The 23,834-nt window shown below is 39.2% G+C and overlaps 1 protein-coding gene across 1 annotated transcript in view; it reads left to right on the forward strand.

The window, feature by feature from the left end:
- Positions 1 to 23,834, forward strand: part of Hmgcll1 (3-hydroxymethyl-3-methylglutaryl-CoA lyase like 1) — a 122,064-nt gene that overhangs the window by 22,783 nt on the left and 75,447 nt on the right. The window contains exons 2-3 of the mRNA XM_038323767.1: positions 18,161 to 18,241; positions 18,443 to 18,550. Of these exons, the coding sequence (XP_038179695.1) occupies positions 18,161 to 18,241; positions 18,443 to 18,550 (189 nt within the window). The remainder of the gene's footprint in view (positions 1 to 18,160; positions 18,242 to 18,442; positions 18,551 to 23,834) is intronic.

Here is a 23,834-nt window from a genome sequence, read left to right on the forward strand (position 1 = left end):
GATATCCCCCCACCGCCTAGTGGCCAGCCCCGCTCTTGATTCCTATGCCGGCTGCTTTAGTCATTGTTCAGACCCCACAGACATGATTTTTAAGGAGTCTGTACCATGTCTCAGCTTTCCTAGGTTCCTCTAAAATCCTCACTGAGGTGGGAGTCCATTAGACTGACCGCAGCCTGCAAAACGTCAGTCTCTGTGCACTCTTGTTAACTTGCTTAGGACAGAAGGCTGTGGAACCAATTAGGCACCGTCGTCACAATGGGCACCAGCTGTCCTCAGTACAGCCGACAGAATTGACTGAGTAGCCCCCTACTTCCCAGGATGCAGAGAGCATGTAAGCGGGACTGGATTCAGGTTTACACGGAATGAAAACTACACATGCTATGATTTAAGAACGATTTAAATGCAATGGCCCCGGACCACCCCTCATCAGCCTGTTTACATTCCCAACATTAGAGACACCTCTGGGGTTCGAGATACGGTGTCTCTGAAATGAAATAGGCCACCTGGAAAGCAATGGATAATAAAGCCAGTAGCAGCCTCATCAGCAGCGCGCAGAACGCTATGGAAACACAACACACATTTTAATTAGAACGAGGGCGGGAAAGGTCACTGTTCGAAATCCAAGCCAGGTGAGGAATAAGGCAGTGGGAAGCAGCCGCAAAGCCACTGAAGATGAAAACGAGGTTGCTGATGAGTTCTGCCAGGAGACACAGAGGTGTTGCTAGGCAACCTTGGGCATGGCTGCTTTCCTGTGTTGGCCAGGGCTGGATGTTACAGGCAGTGAGACCAAAGCCCTCAGGTTCAGATGCTCATCAGTGAGAAATGGGTTAAACAGTAACATAATTTAAAGAGAGCTGTGGGGGGGAGCACTTTTATAAGAATGTTTAGTATAAATTAGTGTCTGTAAGTGAGTTTTCAATTTTGAGACCTTATAAATAAAATGGAGAGAGCGAAATGTTGGCATCATTAGGGCGACTGAATCTGACTTTATAAAGTGTGGAGTGGCTTCCTGTAGGAAAATATTTAGTACTGTTCTGGGGAAGGTAGGAAAGAGTTTAATGGAGATGTAAGTTTTAAATAAATTTAACAACTTACTTTTTCTTACATTTGGGACTATTTCCCTCTCGTAAATATCCTGGCTTTTGTATGCGTTTTACGTTGTTAAACTTCTAAAGGAAATCAGTATCTAAGATACACATCTGCTCTGAACAGCCTGGGAATCAGGAGACTTACGTTGCAAGAATTAAAGCCTCCGCTATTGCTGTTGGGGTCCAGTCTCGCCCCCGCAGCACTCCCTCTTCGCTGCCACTATTGTCTCTCATCTGGAATTCTCAGCTTCCTACTTGGTAGTCTCACCATTTTCTCTCAGCTCTCCTTTTGTCAGTTCTCACTAGCTCGAGATAATGCAACCAATGCACCTCAGGCTACGCCATTCCTCTACCCAAAGTCATGGTCCCCTTCCTCCACCCGCCATAGCTTTGCATTTGCCCAGAAATAAGAATTTTCCCCTGGGTCCTCTCTAAATCTCCAATCCTGATATTTTAAGTTATCCTTTCTACTACTTCTCTATTTAATCCTTGCCTTCTGGCTCTTCTTGGAACCTTTAGCACCTGGGCTCATTTTCCCCCGCCAACTCAAGAACACAGCGCCGACTGTTCTCCAGTATCGTGTAGCTTGGCACTCTTCCCTTTCACCCGCTTCATTTTGTTCTCACTCAAAGCCTCCCTTTTTCTGCAAAACTGTACGGTGGCTGCTGTGTCCCCAGCTTCTCTCTCCCTTATTTGATGTCTCTAGTGCCATACATTACAGTTATTACAATTTTAGTGTCATCTATGAGTTATGCAAACAAAGAGCCGCTCCCTATCGTTGCGGCTGCTATGTGCCAAGGTGCACTAAATGAATAAAGGAGTCAAGTGCATGAATGCCACAGGACACTCAGTTGATTCTGCTGACTGTGGTAATAACCATCCCCCAAGGGACGCCCAACCTGTAGCCTTAGGAACGTCTGTCCCAGGAGCCCGTGACTGTGACCTGACGTATTTGGAGATGACAGCATCATATCGCAATATCCAAAGATCAGATACGCTTGCTTACCTCCTCTAATTTCAAGTGACCCTACGGAGGGGTAAGATTTTAGAACTTTAATATGGAGGATCTTGGTATGCAATCACCAGTTGTATAACATCAAGGCTTAGCTAATCCACCATGCTTAGCAGAAGCTTCACTACAGAAACAAGTATATTCCTTTAGATACAGGGCATCCTGTCCTTTATAAAATTAAGGTATCCAGCCTGCTCTTGTTTTGCAGCTGCCACACCACATGTAGCTCTCATCCAAAAATTTTTTAAGACTCACCTTGGACATGCAGTGTACAGTGGTTGTCTTTTCCAGTGCGTAATGGATTTTTATTTTGAAATCCAACATGACACCCCTGTTATATAACCGGGCGTTAAATAATTGCAGGTCTGTGAATTCTGAGTAAGACACATCTGTTTGTTTCTTGAGGATGCCCTTCTTGCCAGGCACTCTTCTAAGAGGTAGCTGTGCACTGAAACAAGTGTGTGTATCTACAAGGGCTCCACTCTAGGAAAAGAAACAGGACTCAAACAAGTTATGCATATGTAACTCGGTAAGTGAGGGGTGTGCACTGGAAGCATCTTCTCCACCTTGAAACCTTTCCTCCTGGAGATAGGAAAGAGGCTCCTAAGACAGGACTGAGGCTGACAAGGAGTGGTGGTTTATATTAATTGTCACTGTGTGGAAATGTAGAATCACCGTGGAGATGAAAACCTCTGTGCACGCCTGTAGTGGATTTTCTAAATTAGGTTAACAGAGATGGAAGCTGCCCTGCCAGACTGGATAACAAGGAAAAGCTGAGCTGACCATTGATTTTTACCTCCTGCTGATGGTAACTATGTCCAGGAGGGGAGATTCTCCATCAGCCAGGGCTACTCTGCAAGTTGGACAGGGGACTCCAGGGATGCAGCTTTTGTGAGTCATTTCCCTCACTGGGGCTGGCTTTTCAGTGATGCAGATGCCTGGAGTTAAATCTGAGTTCATGGTCCTCTTTGTTCCTCTGTAAGTTATCTAAATTAACCCAGCAGTTCACTAAACTAGTCTTCTCTGGAGTCATTGCGTTTATCTAAGCACTGTGTTTACGGCACATAGAAACCTGTTTGTGTTTCTGTAGGAAAGTTACACAACAATGATAAAGATTAAGGATGCCAGGGATAGAAAGGAGTTTCTTTGTTGTATATTACTCATTTCCATATTATTTTGTGAAAAGATTTTGGAAATGAGGAAGTGAACCACAGATAAATAGGGGAAGGGTGGTTGATTAGGGTAAAGTACAAGTGTTCAAGAGACGGCAGAGAACTCAGTGTCATGGAACTGAGGTGAAGAGCAAGTGGGAGAGGCTAAGATCATGGGGCATGTTCATAGCTATGGAAAAGACAGGAATTTATTTACAAGGGAAGTGATAGAAGGTGTTGACAAGGGATGAGATGTGAACGGGTTTCTGTTCTTTCTGAAGTGGTGGTAAGGCTGCTGGATACCTCAGAGGAGAGCTGGCAGGAGTGGAAGCTATGGTTACCAGCTGACAGACTTTTTAGATCCGAGTGGATCCTGAAGGATCAAACATGATCAATGTATTAATTCATTCACTTCATAATGTGACAATATTTGAAGGAGGAAGGGATAAGTAGGAGGCAGGGCCTAATCTGAGGAAGTGTGTCTCAGGTAACGTGTTCTTGGGGCACTTCTTCCTAGTTCCTTTTTCCTCCTTCTGTGGGGCTCTGCCTGTGAACTTGGTTCTGAACAGTCATGAAGTTAACCTGTGCCACCTGAAGCTAAAATAAAATGTTCAACACTTTGAAAAAAAAAAAAGAGTGGAAGCTAAGATCCTACTCATTGTCTAGAAATAACACAGGCAAGACATCATTTCCAAGAAAACAAAAGCATGATTTACAAATAACCCCTATGTGGAATGCCAGTGAAAGAGAGAACCAGCCAGTGATGAGTCCACATGCAGACTCGGACAGTTTAAAAAATGTGCTTGCAAAGACGGGGTGAGCTTTAGGGGAACAGGTCAAAGCCCTTAGGCCTGAGCAAATGCGATGACTGATGAACCTTGTGCCTAATGGGGCCATATGTATTGACGTCACTTCCTCAAACTCGCTGAGTCTTCTTCACTGCTTGACTGTTCACAGTGTATTTTATGGCTCTTAAAATAGGAGAATTCCATGTGATGTGATTTCTGAAGGTTCTAATCGATTTTGAGGTCAACAAACTTTTTTGTTACAGTACTCATAGTGCAATTAGACTGAGTGTCTCACCCCAATAACAATGACACAATGACTAACTGGGTTGCATGAAGGTTTGATGGAGTCCCTTGTGCCCAACCTGGGGGTCAAGTTAAAACTTCCGTAAGTCACTTGAATGTCTATTCACCTAAAACCTCCTTAGCATAAGAGACTCTGCATTTTAAAAAGTGAAATTTTTGATTGGAGAGCTAGAGCAGTAGGCGAAGGGCTTGCTGTGCAGGTGTGAGGACTTGACTTCCACTCCTCTAAGACAGCACAAACACGGGAGTTATAGTGCGTGGCTGCAATCCTTGGGTCAAGATGGCAGGCAGAGACACGGGAATCTCTGGACGCTCATAGGCCAGCTAGCCTGGTAGGCACAGCAGAAGCCAAAGAAAAGGGCCTGTCTCACAAAGGGTGGAAGGTGAAGACAGACACCTGAGGTTGTACTCGGACCTCCAGAGCATGTTGGGGCACCTACAGAGGGAGGAGCTTAGTCCTACTTCAACCTGAAATGCCATGCTTTGTTGACATAGGAAGAATACATACTAGGGGTGCAGAGGGGAGGTAGGGGACAGAATGGGAGGAGAGAAAGGAGGGGAAACTGCAGTCGGGATGGAAAATAAATACAAGTTTAATTAATAAAAAAAGAAAAAGACCGCAATATGTATACAAAACCGCAGAAAAAAAACAACCAATCTCTTACATCTGTACTTAAAACTATGCTTTCAAGCTAAAAGATCTATGGAGTTAGGAGAAACTACAACCAACATTATTATTTGTAGCGCTCCTTGAGGAGCTCTTGCCTCTGAGCGTTTGGTGCCAGTCATGATTGTTAATATGCTTAATGTGCCTTTTAAATTAGCATTTTTCCATAAAACATTTCCAGCTAGTCAGTAACTGGCCTTGTGTTCATATGTGGCATTATTCAGCCAGACTTTGAACCCGAGGTCTCATTTTTTTCTCCTGCTGAAGTGAGTACCCCTCTGTTGCTGCTCAGAGGCTCAGATTGAGGTTGGCATGGCCCAGTGGAACAGGATGGGTGGAGTTGAATGGGGTCAGCACTGAAGGTTAATTAAAGTGTTGGCAAGTTGCAGATGGGATAATATCTCCAAAGGTTTTGAGCTATTTACCAAAAGATCTTGAATAATTTCCATAACTTATTTTGACTATGGTTAAGAACTCTATTTAAGGTAGTCTACCTTTACTATCAGCAATTCATCTTCTTAGAAATGTTTAAATCAATAAGTATATTTTACAGTGAACAATGAAATCATTATGTTAACTTTTCCGTAAAGATATTAAAATTTAAAAACATCTCATCTTAAAGTTATTTTTATTAAAGACTAGAAACAACCTACATCATATGTTAACTCTTTACTAAGCACCAGGCTGCACACTTTAGAGCCATGACCTCAATAAATCTTGGCAGTGAATTTTGGACCAATTACCAATATCACCTCCTTTGATTTTTTTTTTTCCCTATGGTACAGCCTGGAGATTGAACACAAGGTCCTCTTCATAGGATTTCAATACTGAGGTAACACTCATAACCCTTTTTAAAACTTTTTTTCTTTTTGTTTCTTTTTCTTCTTTGGTTTTGAAATAGAATTTTGTTAATTTGCTCCCATTGGTCTTAAAACTTAAAATTGTCCTGCTCCATTCTCCTGAATTCTGTTATTCCTATTATAAGCCAAGATGGGAGAGAAAGAACAATTAAAAGAAGTGTTGTTAGCATTTGTACAATAGCTTATGATGTGAAAGGTATTTATCTATACCTTGTAATTACTGCACTGCATAGCTAACTATTATATTATTTTCAAGACATCTCTAGGGTTTGCTTCAATAGTATTATTAGAATCAGATGCTTTTATGGCTAATGCTTTACTTTAGATATGTTTAAACATGGTGCTTATTCCCTTAATATTACTTTTGTACCCAAAGAAATTTTCTTTGGCCAAGTTGTGGCATCAGGTTGTGGGTTCACTAGATGTCTAATCAGTATTAAGAGACCCAATTTGTGGTGTTGTAATGGTTCCATTGTTTTTCTTTTTGCTCGGCTTTGTTTTGTCTATCTAGGATTTTAAGGGACTTCCATATGAATCTCAGGATGTTCTTTTTGTTTTTGAAAATTTCTGTGAAGAATGTCATGGGAATTTTGATAGAGATTACATTAAATGACTTTTGATTGAATGCTCATTTTCATAATATGAGCTCTACCAGTTCATGGCATGGGAGGTCTGTCCATTTTCCTCTGTCTTTTTTTTTATTCAGAGATTTAAACCTTTCATTGTAGATGTCTTTCACATCTGTCATTAAGCTTATTCTCAGATACTGTAATTTTCTGAGGCCATTGTGAATCAAGTGTTTCCGTAATATCTTTCTCAGCACATTTATTATTTGTTGGTCTCAGTGAAAAGTGGTAGCATGTCTGTCAACACATTGTTTCACAGCCGGCAGTCCTCTGTAACAAACTCCCAACCGCTTATGTATCATGTAGACTAGACTACCATGCCCTGATTTGTTATTTTCTAAGTATGTTTATGCATATCTGTAGTCCTGAAAATGAGCATGTATCTTAACCGATATTAGCTATCAGAATTAAACATTACATGCAAGTATTTTGATGGGTTTCATTAAAATCTGAGACACTTTTTCCCAAGTTTAAACAGATCCTGTAGATGGCTGACTAGTTCAATTATACATCAGAAACAGTATTATGAAGTTAGAAGGTCACAATACATCTTTGGTTTGATTCCCCAAGTTGTCATTGTTATACAAAAGATATAGTATAACTGAAGCTTGATGAAGAAATGTATTTTTGTCAAAATAACACCATTTTAAAATAATGAATTGAATAATTCAATCAATTAATATTTTGTGCTTGAAATTACAAAAGCAGTTTTAATGGGTTTCAAAATAAAATTGGGAGTGACATTAGAAAGGTGGCAGAGTGTGAGCCAGAGAGGTTTTATTAGGAATAATACCAGGGAGACAAAAAATTTCACACATACATTACTGCCAGTCAAAAATTCCTTTTGGGTTTTGATTAGCATTTCATTTCTATCTTGGTCTATAATACCAAGTGATAATAGTGATAAAAAAGTCTAGAGATCACATTGCCTGGTTTCTTATAGTTTGGTTATTAAGTTACCATGACTGCAAGAATTGTTTTTCCTTGAGACTAAAAATGTAAAAGCTGACATTTAAAAAAGCAGAGTTATGTATACAACCTTGGTTCTATAAGTGCATTAACATTCTTCCTTTTAATTTTTCAAGCTTTTGTGGGATGTTTAATTTTTTCATTAAAATTGCTGTTTTTAGCTCCTTACATTTTTTCTTATATATAGTTCCATTCATTTTTATTCCTGTTATTTTTCAATGTCTTTGTTTTTGGAAGTTTTCATATGATTTTATATATGTTGCATATGTTCATATATGTTGTATACATTCACATATGTTTATATATCCTCTCCTTATACTCCTGATGACTTGACTTGTACATGCTGCAGTTGTATTTTCATATTGAAGAAATAACAAAATGATGAGTAGAAATACATCCACATGTTTATTGTTTAAGTCACATTTTAAAAATATTATTGTGTGCCTTCATATGTGTATATATGTTTGTGAACATGCATACTACAGCTTATATATGGAGGTCAGAGTACAACTTTGTGGAGTTGGTGCTTCTATCTCTATGTGAATTTCAGGGTATCAACTTTGGTCCTCAGACTTGGCAGCAAGCTCTTTTACCCAAAGAGCCATGTAGTGGTCTTGAGATTTGTATTTTTAAATTAATAAATAATTTCAAATGATTTTAAATTATTCATTTGTGGTGTATGTGAGAAGTGATAATTGCTTAATGCTCTTATGCTTTTCTATAACTATACAAATAGAGAAGAATTCACACTTTTAAACCTCTTTTCAAATCTCCATTTAAACTATAGCTAAAGGCTTCTTTTTTCCACTGGTTGTCTACAAATTCTTAGACATACATGGGGATCCTTGCTAATATTCTGAGCTAACAAATTATGGAAATATTTTCCATTGAGAGTTAGGTTATTTCTTTGGTTACAGAGTCACTTTTATTAGGTTGCCAAAAATTAGCTTCAAACTAGCCTGGGTACATGGATTTTCTGAAGAAAAACTTTTCAAATCTCAGCTTTGCTAAGTCAACCTTTCCTTCTGTGAAAGCGCCTGAGAAATAAAATTGTCTTTGGATTATTTGGGGGAATACAGGTTCATATAGATATAGATAGCTACATTATTGCCAATGATAATGGTTTATATATTTCTGATTATTCTGGGTGAAAAGGGAAATTAATATTTGATAATAAAAAAGAATGTGGAGAGTTTAACATTACCACAAAATGCACCACGCACATAATTCAGATGAGATAAAAATAACAGATTTTTTGAAAGTTGATCTCTAATGTCCCCTTAAGAGGTCCAATTTAATTTCAAAAGAAAATCTATTTTTTTTTCTCATGGTTTATTTTTTTTATATTTAAAAATTTCCATCTCCTTCCCTCCTCCTCCCCCCTCCCTCCCCTCCTCCTCCCCCTTCCCTCCCCTCCTTCTCCCCCTTCCATCCCATCCCCTCCACCCATACCTCCCCTCCCTCCCTCTCAAGGCCAAGGAGCCATCAGGGTTCCCCATTCTATGCTAAGACCAGGGTCCTCCCAACTCCCCCCTGGTCCAGGAAGGTGATCGACCAAGCTGAGAAGGCTCCCACAGAGCCCGTCCATGCAGAAGAATCAGAGCCCAGAGCCATTGTCCTTTGCTTCTCAGTCAGCCCCCGCTGTTGGCCACATTCAGAGAGACGGGTTTGGTCGCATGATCCATCAGTCCCATTCCAACTGGAGTTGGTGATCTCCCATTAGTTCTGTCCCACCGTCTCCATGAGTGAACGCACCCCTCTTGTTCCTGACTTTCTCCCTCATGATCTCGCTCCTTCTGCTCCTCATCAGGACCTTGGGAGCTCAGTCCAGTGCTCCAATGTGGGGCTCAGTCACCTTCCCCATCTGTCGCCAGCTGGAGGTTCCCTCACGGTCCTGACTTTCTTTCTCATGTTCTCTCTCCTTCTGCTCCTCATCAGGACCTTGGGAGCTCAGTCCGGTGTTCCAATGTGGGGCTCTGTCATTTTCTTCATCTATCGTCAGGTGGAGGTTCTATGGTGATATGCAAGAAATTAATCAGTATGGCTATAGGAACTGGCCTTTTCAGGCTCCCTCTCCTCAGCTGCCCAAGGAACTAACTGGGGGCATCTCCCTGGAAACCTGGGAACCCCTCTAGGGTCAAGTCTCTTGACAACCCTCAGGTAGCTCTTTAAATTAGGATATATGCTTCCCTGCTCCCATATCCACCCTTCCTATATCCCAAGCACCCCATTCCTCCGAGCTCCCCCCGTTCTTCCCTTCACACTTTTCTCTCCCCATCTTCCCTTGGCCCAGTCTTGCCCAACCCTACCCCAGGACCCAGCAATTCCACTATTGGGAATCTACCCAAGAGATGCCCAATCATACAACAAAAGCATATGCTCATCTATGTTCATAGCAGCATTATTTGTAATAGCCAGATCCTGGAAACAACCTAGATGCCCTTCAGTGGAAGAATGGATGAAGAAACTGTGGAATATATACATGCTAGAATACTACTCAGCGGTAAAAAACAATGACATCTTGAATTTTGCAGGCAAATGGATGGAAATAGAAAACACTATTCTGAGTGAGGTAACCCAGACCCAAAAAGATGAACATGGGATGTACTCACTCATAATCGGTTTCTAGCCATAATTAAAGGACACCGAGCCTATAAATTTGGGATCCTTGAGAAGATAATAAGAAGGTGAACTCCCAAAAAAAGATATAGTAATCCTCCTGGATATTGGAAGTAGACACAATCACCAGAAAATCTATTTTTTAGGTCCAGATTTTTTTACATGTATATAGTGACGACATTTGATTTGCCTATTATAGTTGTTCTCTCTAAGGATGCATGTTATGAAACTGGATATTCCATGATCTGGGAAGACTTTACTTACACAAAGATTACTCAAACTGGACTCCATTGGGAGGAGGGAGACTAATTCAGAGACAGGTAGGTAGCAAGGTGAGGGTTATTATGGGATAACCTAGAGGCATGTGAATATGACCAAATACATTGTCTGACATTTTCAAAGAATTAATAACATACTATTTTTAAGATTGCCTCATTCAGTGCTGTGGGAGAATGCTCTTGTACACTGTAATCATTTGTCACCCATACTGATTGGCCAGTAGCCAAGCAGGTAGTATAGGTGGGGCAAGCAGACTAGGAGAATTCTGGGAAGAGGAAAGGCAGAAATGCAGTCACCAATCAGATGCAGAGGAAGCAAGATGAGAATGCCTCACTGAAAAAAGGTATCAAGCCACTTGGCTAAACACATACAAGAATTATGGGGTGAATTTATGTTGTAAAAGCTAGTTAGTAATAAACCTGAGCTATAGGCCAAACAGGTTGTAATTAATATAAGCCTCTGTGTGTTTCCTTGGGACTGAACTGCTGTGGGACCAGAAGGGACAGAAACTTCTGTCTACATCCATCCTTAATAGAACAAGAGGTGCCTAGACTCACTGTAACTTGGGATACCATGGTTGGCTGATATCCATCCAGATACATGGTCAGCCTGTGTCTGAAGAGAAACAGTGGAGGAGGAGTGGATGTAGAAGGGGGGCAGTGGAGGGTGTAGAGGAAGAACTTGGAAGATGGGAGGGAGCAAAACAGATCAGGATGCGAAAGCAAGAAAATAAACAACAACAATAAAGAAGGAATGAAATGAGTGGAACACACACACAATCTGCCTAAAATGGATGGTGTTTCATAGGTAAAATATGAATACTTAAATGGCAGATACTAAAGAATCTTATATATTACCATGAAGGGAATTGACTTCAAAAAGCTGCCATTTATTGCTAATAGAAAACACATATGCTATTCACATGCACATCCATACACTAAACATTGCAGAGAAATACCATCAGTATAAGACTTCCACTTAATTTTATGTGTGAAAACGTGGGTCAAGTAGCTCACGAATGTTATACATGAATGTGATTTATTTTATTTTTCAACCAAAGCTCAATAGCTGGTGATATGTTTGATCTCATCTTAAAGAAAATTAGGGTGGGAGTCAGGGATATTAGCAAATTAAACCCATGTCATCCAAACTTTTCCAGTTCTACTTAACTAATAGTGTAGCTTCATATGTGAAAAGTAGATAGGAAACTTCCTTGGAAAACTAAAGCAACATGCAAATTTAGCCTAATGTTTCTTTATGAAAGTGAACCTTTGCTGCCAAAGGTTCTGTTGCCAAATGTGGGCATGGGCAGTCTCTTGAACTGCTCATGCTGGCTCCCACATCTTTTGTGTTTCAGTACTGTCAGACACTGTTCTCCACATTAAATGGGATATATTGTAGATTCTTTTAAGGACAATGTTGCTCACTTCTATAAAGTAACGTTTTAAAATCTCCATTCATTGTTACTTATTAATCATTTTTTGACTCTCACATGTTCCATGTATGAGAAGAATACACCACAGCCCTTGCCCTAGCACAGCATGCAGAGCCTTTGCCACGTGCTGTGGTAAGTTATAGTCAGAGAGCTTTGTTTGTATGCTTCTTTACATCTAAAGAACAACTATAAAAATGTTGGTTCATGTGTTGGCTAAATGAATGGATAATTTTAATTTTCCAAATTTTAGGAATGACTTAATTGACCAACATCTTCATATTTTTTTAAAAAATCAGATTAATTGTTAATATGTCAATTCTGCACAGGTAAGCAAAGAAGGACTAGCACATATATATTTTAAAATAGAGATTTATAAAGTGTTATTAGGTTATAGAGATGAAATTACTATACTTCTATCCGAAGAGTTTCCAAGTAGATCTTAAACAGAATGTCAGATGCTGAAAGATGTAGTTGGGGAAGTTAACTTATTGTTGGTATTAGTAAACACTGGGAAAGGAATTTTCATGGGTGTCTTGCATGCTAACATGTTTAGGAAGTAAGGTCTTTCTTAAGCTGATCTTTTCAATAATGTTGGTCTAACAGATGGTATTGGAAAAATATAGATAATTCTCACTACATATCATGGAATTTTGAGGCTCTTCAAGTGAGGTTCCAGGAAGGAAACCTACTTCCTGTGCAGACATACACTTGTGCTCTCCAATGTCTCATTCATTTTTCAGTTTTAATATGTATAAAAGCCCTCTTTTGGCAATCTTTAGTCTCTCCCTAGAAATCTCCCTATGTATTGAATTTCTAAGAAGCTTTATAAATATATAGACAAAACCTCATAATATAATTGACTTAAATTTACAAGTATTTAGAATTCAATGGTCATTATTTGCTTTTCTTCATCAGCTGGTGAATAATGGCACCCAAATCACACTGATGCAAAGAATAAGACCAAGCTTTTAATTGTACAAGCATATAATTGTCACCTTCAAAACACCGTGTTCCTTTGTTGTGTAAACAGTCCCTTTCATAAAGCAGCACTCTGTGTCCATGTATGCTGGAAGATAATCCATGGCGAAAAGGCAGTGGAAACAATGATAATGAGATCACATTTACAGTCGCCTGGTTTTGATTTAGTTCTGGTCTCATTTCTTCCATTTGAGGAAGAGAGTTCATAAAAAGAAGGGAGTGTCTCCTCTTACTCCTTCCGCTCATGCCATACCTCTTCTTCATCAAATTATAACCACTCCATCATTAGGCATGATTTCAGTGTTGTTATCCAGAACAACTAAGGATCTTCTGCTACCCTCTCAGCCCCCACACCTTCCCAAGATAATCCTGTGCCTCACAAACAGAGAAGATGTAGAAATGAGAATTCTCTTCCTCCTTTGATATTTTTTTGTTAATGAATTTTAGTTTCACAAAAATTGTCAAAAATGATCTGTTAGAATTGTGTCAGGGATCATCTGGATTCTTATAGGAAATTAACACAGAACACTAAGCAAGCCAGTCACAACTTTGGATGCAAATAAGACAGTGAAGTTCTTTCCTTGTTACACACACACACACACACACACACACACACACACACACACACCACCCACACCCACACCACACTGGGGCTTGCATCAAAAATAGTCACTTTAACTGCTTGGAAAGATAGTCCCAATGGTGTAAAGTGGCATTTATATCCTGGGCTAACCAAAGATGTTTAATTGAATCTAAGGCCTGCTCAATAGGAGGAAACTTATTCATGCTACTGTAAACCTAACCAAGAACCACTGACTGAAGAGGTCATGGACCCTAGAGGAGAACCTGCTCTGGTCACTTTCCCAAAAGCTCTAAGCTCTAGCTACATTCTCAGTTCTTATACTCATTCCCACGGGTAGTACAGCTCACATATAAGATGTAGATAGGCAATACAGCCCTCATAAAAGATGCTTCCTTTTGCAGAATGCAGAGACCATTACAGAGATTCATGTCTAGTCAAAAGGCAGAGGACAGTGACCATCATGCCCAACCCCAAATGGGATATCTCTAACACAACCCCTACACTTAAAGCTCAAATGACATTGAAGAAGGAGCATTAAAATTGTTAAAGACTTAATATTAGATGAATACTATGCTATACTATGTTCTGGACATGACAAGGATGTTGCATCCTTGAAATCTCAACATTATGATCATCTATACAAGACCTGCAATAACTATACCAATCAACATGCCAACATGGATGGAACAAAATTTCTCAAGGCTACAGGCAATCAGTAGATGCTGAGGGGAATCAGTATTCCTCACAGAAGAGCCCACTAATCAGAATGGTCAGCTGTAGACACTTGTACATGTGGGAAACACTAATTGAGTCAGTTGGTTGTGTGTATATGTGCACATTTGCTAGATATATATGTATAATAACCATAATTACAGCAGAAGAGGTCATGATTCAAGAGGAAGTGGGAGTAGAAGGAGTTGAACAGAGGCGAAGAAGGGGTGGAAATGATCTAGTTGCAGTGTACTCATATATGAAATTCTCAGATAATTTTTAAAAAGCCACTTCTCCCTTGGATATATATGATATCCCAAGGACAGAATAAACCATATAAATTGGCCACTTTGAGTGCACTGTATTTTACAAAAAGCAAAACAAACCACAAAACCCCCAAAACTTAGTGTAGGTCCTGAGTGTCTAAGTTGAGTTCATCAACTCATTTGAAAACATGATAAGTTATCCACACCCGGTTCAGAAATACCAAGTTATGATGCTTGTATTGTTTGAAAGATGTAGCTTATATCTCATTTAAACTTTATATAAACTTTGTAAAGCCTATTTTTTCTTATTTAATGCAAACCCTCTAATTAAGCATAATTTGTTCTTCTAATATGCTTATTAATATATTCTCATTAATTATTATCTAATTATCTAATATGATAATTAATAATCTAATACATCTTCTATACTAAGTCTGTAGAGCCAGAGACTACAGAATCCAAATCATTCTGTGTCTCAGCCGCAGAGGAATAGTAGGGCAGGCAAGGCAGGTTGAGTCCTATTTGAGAGTAAATGTCAGTAAGCTGCCTTGGTTGACACCTGTGATGTGTGGAGAAAAGGAGCAAGCAGCATCCTCCTCAGCCTCAGCTGTCTGTGAATAAAGACTGAACCCCACTTGAATTCAGGGGGTAGTAGTCACTTCTAGCTTGACCCTTTGTGGTTGAAATCTTTCAATAAATACAAAAATCAATGTTTAAAGCAATACATGGTAACTGTACAATGTACTGGCTTTGTTATAATGTTTCTATACACGGATATAATATATTTGAATTGGAGTCTCTTCATCTATTCATTATCCTTTCTTATTCCCCTTTCTCTGCTTCCATATTTCTCATAGTATCATTTTACCAGTCCCCAAGTAAAGTCACAAGGAAAACTGATGTTTATCTTTCTGAAATGACTCATTTGGCACAGCACAATGGCTGACATTTCCATCTATTTTCCTGAAAATAGCATTATTTTTCTTTATGGATGGATAAAATAAAGAGATCGCATTTTCTTTTTCCACATATTGGTCGATGGGCACCGAGAATGATTTCCTGACTTGGCTGTTCTAAGTACTGCCAGCAACAATATGTATGCATGGCTATGTAGGTGTTTATATTGTGAGTTGGCATTGATTCATTCAGGTATGTATTTGGGAGTGGTTTAGCCAGACCATATGGTACTTATATGTTTAGCCTTTTAGTAAACCACTATACTGTTTCCATAGTGTCTGGACTAACCACCAAATAGTGGATAAATGTTTCTTATTTTCCTGCATCCATGCCCAAACTTGGTTTTATCTTGACAGCCATTCTGACTTGGGTAAGATGGAACTGCGGTGCAGTTTTAATTAGAGTTTTCCTTGTGGTTAAAGTTGTTAAGATTGTTGGGCAGTTTTTTCTTATATTTATTGAGCATTTGTGCTTCTGACTTTGGGAGGTGTTAAGTTCTTTTGCCACATAGTGACTAATTTATTTGCTCTTTTGGTGTTTTTTTATGCTCTTTCCTCCAGACACTCTGGTTTACTTTGAATTCTTTACTGTAGATATTAATGTCTACGACTAGTTTGCAGGGATTTTTAATGATCTATGACGATTAAATTGAGTTATTCAAAAACTGACTGTTGGAATTTCAATCAATAGATATCATGAAGTTATAATAAATGAATTATTTCAATGTTGCAAATAGTATACATGGCATATCATGATTATATCCTATTGATTTCTTGCTGTTTTAACCTTGTGGAGTGAGAATCTATTTAGCAGAGTATGATTATTTAACGCTAACAATAAACTAGTGTATGAGTTACTCTTCTGCTGCTGTGATGAAACAATGATGGCCAAGGAAACCATTCGAAGGAAGAGTTTTCCGGCTCACAGTTCCAGTGGAGGAAGAGTCCAGCATGATGGGAAACCTAGCAGCAAGAAGCAGGCATGGGGTCAGGAACAGGAAACGGAGAGCTCATAGCCTCAATTACATGCAGGAAACAGAGCAAACCGGACACACATTCACAGAAGCTGTCCTCACTGACATGCTTTCTCCAGCAAAGGTCACATCTAAACTTTCTTAAATGTCACCACAAACTGGGAACAAGTTTTCAAATACCCGAGCCAGTGGGGAGCATTCCAACTTAAATCATGACTTTTCACTTGCTGACCACCGCGGTCATGGCCGTATCGTAATTCAAGTGCATTTAGTCCATGCCTAAAGTCCCCGCTTTTGAAATATAACACTGTTGAAAAATCAAAATTTTCGTCTGAAACTCAAGGCAATGTCTTCATTGTAATCCCCCATTAAAATAAAAAGCACATTAAACTCTTCAAACAAGATGACACAGGAAGGAAGAATGGGGTCATAGTTAGGAAACGCTGGACCAAAGCAAGACCAAAAGCTGGCAAGTCTTGTAGCTCCTTGTCTGGTGTCTAATAGCTTGGATGGTCTGCTCCTCAGGCTTGGCTGCCTGCAACCAAGTGGGATAGGTCCACTCCTGTTTGCAGTTGTTCTTGGGAGACAGGCCATGGTTCTGAAATCTCCAACATTGTGGGGTCTTCATTGCAACTCAGGTTTTCCTTCCACAACTTCATGTAGTGGCCTCTCGAAGCATACGCCACTCTGAAGACCTCCATGAAGGGACTCCCCCTGCCAGGTGCCGTCTGGCCTCAGTGGCTCTCTGAGACCACAGAGGTAGAATCCAAGACCTCTTCAGTTCTTTCATTCTCTGTGTCTCCGAAGCCCAAGCCATGTGGACAACACTGCCAAGTTAGGCTGCCAGCTTGGGTTGGGCCCTGGCCCCCTTGAATCACATTAGCAGCGGTGCTTTCTGTTCAGTTGCTCTCAGAAAAGGCCCCAGGCTTTCTGACACCAGTTGGAAGCTTAGCTGGGTGAGGTCTTTCCCTTTACTCTGGTGCAGAGTGGGCCTTCTCTCTGCGGGCTAATCGCCTTTACAGCTACAGCCTCTCTTTCAGCTCATGCCTTGGCTGCAATCTTCAGCTTCCTTGTGCTTTTCTTCTCCAGACTGTACGTTTTGTCTTTCTTCCTGCCCCACTTGTTCTGATTTCATTGTAGACCTGCATAAACATTACCAGTATCAATCATGGCTTGGGCTCAATGTTATAGTGTCTTAAAATTTCCTCTGACAAAAAGTTAGCCCATTACTTTTTAATTTAGCCTCAGTTAAATTCTTAGTGCACAGGCAAAAAGCAGCCAGATTCTTTGCCAAAATATCACACAAATGGCCTCTAGCCCAGTTGCCGTTAAAGTCTTTGCTTCCCTCTGAAACCTGGTGAGCCAGGCCGCTACAGTTTGCTTTATGTGCAGCGCTGTCTTTTAGGCTCCTACTAGATTAGTGCTTTAATCTCTGCATTCAGCATTTACCCACTTGTCTGGTCCCAACTCCCAGCATTCCTCAGACACCTCTACAAAACCAGGTTCTTCACAGCAACAACCCACTCTCTGGTACCAACTACTACATTAGGTACCTTTTCTATTGCTGCAATAAAACACCATCACCAAGGTATATCGCAGAGTTTAGACGGTTAATATTCCACCATGATGCACAACAGCAAGCACCAGGAGTAGAGCCAGGACCTGAGACAAAGACAGAGAACTGAACGTAGAGCAAGACAATAAATCCCCAAAGCCAGCCTTTGGTAGCAGCTTCCTCCAGCAGGGTTACATCTCCTAACCTCCCGAAATAGCACAACCAGCTGAGGACCAAGTGTTTACAGGACCAAGTCTATGAGGGATATTCTTAGTCCAGGCTCTACAAAAAGAGTGGCAATTCAAGTAATCTCTTCTTGCACTCATGCCTTGCGTTTCAGGAAGTATCCCACTTATCTGGACTCCCTGAGTATGTGAAAATAGTAGAAGTTGGACCTAGGGATGGATTGCAGAATGAAAAGGTAGGTTTGTATTAGCTTTACATAATGAATTTCTTAACGTTTTAATTATATGTAGATTCTATATTTTAAATAATAGTTGTGTGTAGATACTATTTGAATGCTTAAGGCATACTGTATTTTATTTCAATTAGGAAGTAATACTTTATGCTTCAATAGGTCTTATACAATTTACTTATACAGTATGTTTATGGCTTTTTTTAGGTTATAGTGCCTACAGATATAAAAATTGAATTCATCAATCAACTTTCCCAAACTGGCTTGTCTGTAATAGAAGTTACCAGTTTTGTGTCCTCCAGATGGGTACCACAGGTATTCGAATTTATAGTTGCATAATTTAACATGTTTAAGTTTAGTGAGCACTGTGATATATATGTATATAGGTATACACATATGTATATATAACCAGATGTAACTGATATAATAATTTCCATATATTATAAATTATTAGTTTTTTTCTGATAGGATTTGGAAAGCCTGTGATATATGAATTGAATCTTAACACTCTCTAAGAATTAATATAGTATTAATATATCTTTAAAAATAACCTCCAATCATATGCTAATACTATGTAAACATAGGATTCCAAACAATAAATACAGGTCACAGCTCTTAAAAGCGGCTTTGGGGCCTGCCTTGGACTCACTACTTATGACTGACATTTCGAGTAGCCTGAGCATCTTCAGGTGTGGTAGAACTCACATTAGCAGATGGAGGACGAGAGGAGATTCTTCTCTTGCTTCTATCGCTCGTATTTGCTGACGTGGAAAGTGGGAGATACACACGGGAGGAGAGAAGCCATTTACAGTCTCCTCATTAAAAATGAAAAGATGCTATAGCTCCACCCAGAATTTCAGACATTTAACCAAACTCATCAATTGCGAGGCTTGATTAGAGTTTTTGAAGTGTAACTAGTAATCAGTGACCAGTATAGCCTCACCCTTTGTAATCCAGTATCATTACGACACCCCAAACCCCAACTTTTTCCCATGTACTTCATTATATTGGTTACTTTTGATCCCATTCCATAGTCTCCATTATTCTCTATACTCTTTCTTTATTCAGCTGATTTCATATCATTCTATTTCCCTTATCTGTGGCACCTGTCTTGCCTGATAAAGTTTGGTTCCCTTGACACTCTGCTTTTCATGTTCTCCCCTGCCTAAACTCTCTCCCCTCACTGTGCTTTGTTGAGGAAGGAAAGGTTTATCTGTCTGATAAACTCCAATTGGATATGAAATTGTCATCTCAGACTCATTGTATTCAAACCCAGGCTCGCTACTATCACACACTGCTTTGAACATAACAAGATTCTGGGTTCCCCTCAGAATCTTATGCTTGATTCTCTAAGGGGTTGCTTTGTATATGTAATCAGTGACTGTCCTGTTTAGTGATGGCTAGAGTAATGGAGTACCAATGTGGTTCATATGCTAGAGATCTATTCTAGAGTCCGGGAAACCCGAGTTCAGGATGCCAACCCTTCTATTGTCTTTGAAGTCTTGCTTTGCAGTTTTCACATCTCCGTCTTTACATTGCATCTTCATCTGGTAGATGGAAGAGTAAGGAAGGAAACCATTTCCTGTCTCCTCTTACAAGAGCGTTATCCCATTGTTGGGGCTCTGTCGTGATGATGTAAAGACTGTTCAGAGTACTCCATTTCAAACACGATCTTGTCAGTACTAATATAAGGAAATTGGGAGGGAGGTGATGCAAGCATTCGGTCCACAGTAAAACAAAATCAAACCAAAACAAAAGCCCATAAAAATGTTTATGGGATTGATAGGCAAGATGGTTAAGTGGGTAATGAAACTTTGGATCAAGCCTGACAACTTGAGTTCAACCCCCAGAAACCACATAGTTAAAGAATAGAACTAATTCTTGCACATTATCACATACCCACACCTACAATGAATATACACATGTGCGCATGTGTGCACGCACACCACACACACACACACACAAAACAAACCCCCACACAAATAACTATGCAATAAGCTAATCTCTGCTATATTCTATATTTATTTTCCATTTTAATTCCACAGACATATTAGCAACCCACAAAACCACAGATTGTACATTCCCTTACGTGGAATACATGAGCATTGTTTCTTCCTTTCTCGCACATCTTATTTATAGTGACCAAAATAGGCTTCTAGGGATATCAGCTCCACAAACACATTCTAACTCCTAAAAATTCCCCTCTCACTGAAAAAGGCTGGAAAATTCATGTTCAAGTCTTTGTATCTGGATCCTACTTTTCCTCTCCATTGATGCAACTTGCTTTGCTGAACACTCCTGCTACTCTGAACTGATCCTCGTTCTTACTTTCCTGGCTTTCAGACACAGGTCCTTTTCTGCAAGGCACTGTACACATCCATTTGCTCAGTTTCTTTATTTTCTTCCAGTGCTAACAGGATGATGTGAAGTAATGAAAACAATGAATCTTTTCAGTTGCAACACATTTGATGTGAAAGAAAACATCGTGCAATCAGCAATAATTCACTCTTTACTGAGTTGCTCTCATTCCCTCTCAGAGAGTGATTTTTCTTCATCTCAATGTTGCTGTTTATAATCACAAACTCTTTATATACTTATAAATCTCTGATTATTTGCTGTTCACTCTGTGTCTTGAAGATAATGTCCATGTATCTTTTGTTCACCATCCTCAGTGCTTGGGCCATAGTTAGTAGATACACAGTAAGTTACTGTGAAATGAATGATGAATAGGTCTGCTTGAAAGAACTGTAACATATAATTTCAATTATCTGCGTAGGCAACTGACCCAGCCTTTTAGCTATATATCTGTTATTATAGAATTAAGTATACAGCTATCTTCCTTAGGAAAGCATTACTTGATAGAAACACATTTTCTTGGTTATTTTGTGAAACAACTGTACTTCCCTAGTTGTCATTAATTTTAAGGGGTGCAAGAAATTTTCATCATCTGTAAGACTTGAAGTTGCTCTGTTTGCAGCTCATTCTGTGCTCTTTTACATATTTGATTATAGCTGGAGAGAGATAAGACACACTGGCATAGTTATAAAATTAGCACTAAATCTTGTTAATATTAGGAAAAAATTTTAACCAAAATTTAATTTCAGATACTAAATTTTGCTATTTTCAAGATTCTTTAATTTTCCAATGATTTAAAAAGTTACATGCAAAATATGCTTCTCATATGATTATGTTGATGGCTTCATGCTACTACTATTTTATGATAATAGAAATTATTTGACATACTATCCTTTAGACCTATCTATGATGATCACGGAGACATCTGAAAGAATAAAGATAGAACAATTCCTAAAAGGCCATACTTACTTCCTTATAGCTAATGACAAGAAAATATAGACAAAAGAAAAAGAAATACTTTTTATAAGTAGGAACAGGATTGTGCTCCTGGCCTGCTTAAAAAAACAGACATGATGAAAATATAAATTAATGGATTTTATTCTGCATTTGGTCCTGAGTTGAATTTGTGAAAATTAATGAGCCCATTTCAGCTCAAAGTAATATTAAATAAGTGGCTGAATTGTCTCAAATAGCTCCCGAGAACATCTGTGTTGAGGACAGATGGTTCTAGAATTGTGCCCTTATCCAGAGTGTGCCATGCAGTTGAACCTTGAAAATCTTAGCACAGATGCTTGCAGTACAGGATGGTTGTGGGTAACCACAGAAGGCCAGTCACATCAGTGGTCCTTGTGTGTGCATGACGGCAGGGCCTACCTCCAAACTAATGTTCAATAGTACATTCTATAGTGACTCTATTAATATGTGTTCACTTTAAGCCTCATCTGGTTACATTCATCTAAAGAAGAAAGTGATTTATATAAATCATATAGCCACAAAAGAGCAGTGTGCCTGAATCAAAGACAAATATCACAAATCATCTTTCAAAGTCACCTAGTCTTGCCTTACATTACACCAACACAGCAACTGTTTCTCTAAAGACAGTTTTTTGGGTAACCCATGTTCTTGTCGTTTGACCATCATCGCGTGGCTGTTTTAGATTTCCCTGATCTTACATTAAAAAACTTTTCTTAAAAACTATCTTTTAGAAGAATATCATATGGTAGAAACTTTCAAAAGAATGTCTGCGATTGACATACAGTAAATTTTGATATAGAAACTTGTTATATGCTGTCTGGAGTGATTTCTGGTAATACAGTGTCTGTGGCTCCTTTTGGTATTCTGTGACTTCTGTGCTTCCCTGGAGCCAATTCTGTCTCAGACATAGGTCATGGGAATAAGTTCTCTAGTTTATGTTTAGATTGCTGCTTCTTCACTTACTTCTTTTTTTAGCATTTTAAAGCTATTTTTTTTTTTTTTACAGTTTCCCTCCTACTGTTTTGTTTGGCAGAAGCTGCTAACTCAAATAGCTTAAAGAAAAGTTCCACGGTAGCAGGGTGCCATATAAAACAGGATCCTGCACCTATAATTTAAATGATCACAGATGATAAAATGCCTGCCATTAAGAAATACATGTTCTTTATAGCTTATCTGGAAAAAGATTTCCTTAGAGTGACATGCAATATAAGAATTTTTGAAATTAGTCCAGGTAGCCCCTCAGTTAGATGGAACACACACTAGCATGAGAAAGAAAGCACATTAAAAACAGATTTCCTGCATGTGTCTCTTAATAGTAAGCTATTTAAATTATTGTGACTATCATAATTTTTAAAGTGATCTAAATTTTTGTGTTTGTTATTAACTTTCTCTTTTGATCTGTATTTTATCCATATGATTAAAATGAATGCCATTTTGAAAATAGAATAAATTTGGTGTGTAACACTGTATAGACATATATATCACATGAAATAGATTGGTTATAAATACTATTTGTTCCTGGTGAAGCTTTAACCTATTGGGATAGATGGGTAAAAAGTCTTCCCAGGAGGGAAAAAGTGCATTTCTCTTCTTTTTCTTTTTTTTGGGGGGGGGGAGGGCTTTTAAAATTTCTTTAAATTGATTTTATTGAGCTATACATTTTCCTCTGCTCCCCTTCATTCGTCTCCCCTCCCCTTCAACCCTCTTCCATGATCCCATGCTCCCAATTTACTCTTTATGAAAGTAGAAAAAATATACATAGAAGAATGTAGATTTTTTTGCAAGTCACTCTAACACTTAAAAGTAGGGTCAAGGTACATGTTAACCAGAAGATCTCTGTAGCCTTTTTCCATATGCTTATTCTAATGTGGAGGACAATTCAGTCTTTATTGAAATGCAGACACATTTACTAGATTGGCATACCAGGTTTTAATTTGCATTTATGAAATGTGGGAGACTACATATTCTGTACCTGCTCTGCCTTTGTAGTGAGGAGCTGCAGGCCGGCTTCCCGCCGCCAGGCTCCCAGCCACCAGCTAGCTTATGCCCCGAAATCACAACTCACAAATTGTATTCTTTTAAATACTGCCTGGCCCATTACTTCCAGCCTCTTACTCACATCTTGACTAACCCATATCTAATAATCTGTATAGCACCACAAAGTGGTGCCTTACCAGGTAGATTCTAGCGTACGTCCATCTTGGGCTGGAGCTTCATCGCATCTGGCTTCTCTCTCTGAGGAGAGGCACAGCAGTCTGTCTAACTTAGG

The sequence above is a fragment of the Arvicola amphibius genome, chromosome 3, assembly GCF_903992535.2.
Source record: "Arvicola amphibius chromosome 3, mArvAmp1.2, whole genome shotgun sequence".
Taxonomy (NCBI): domain Eukaryota; kingdom Metazoa; phylum Chordata; class Mammalia; order Rodentia; family Cricetidae; genus Arvicola; species Arvicola amphibius.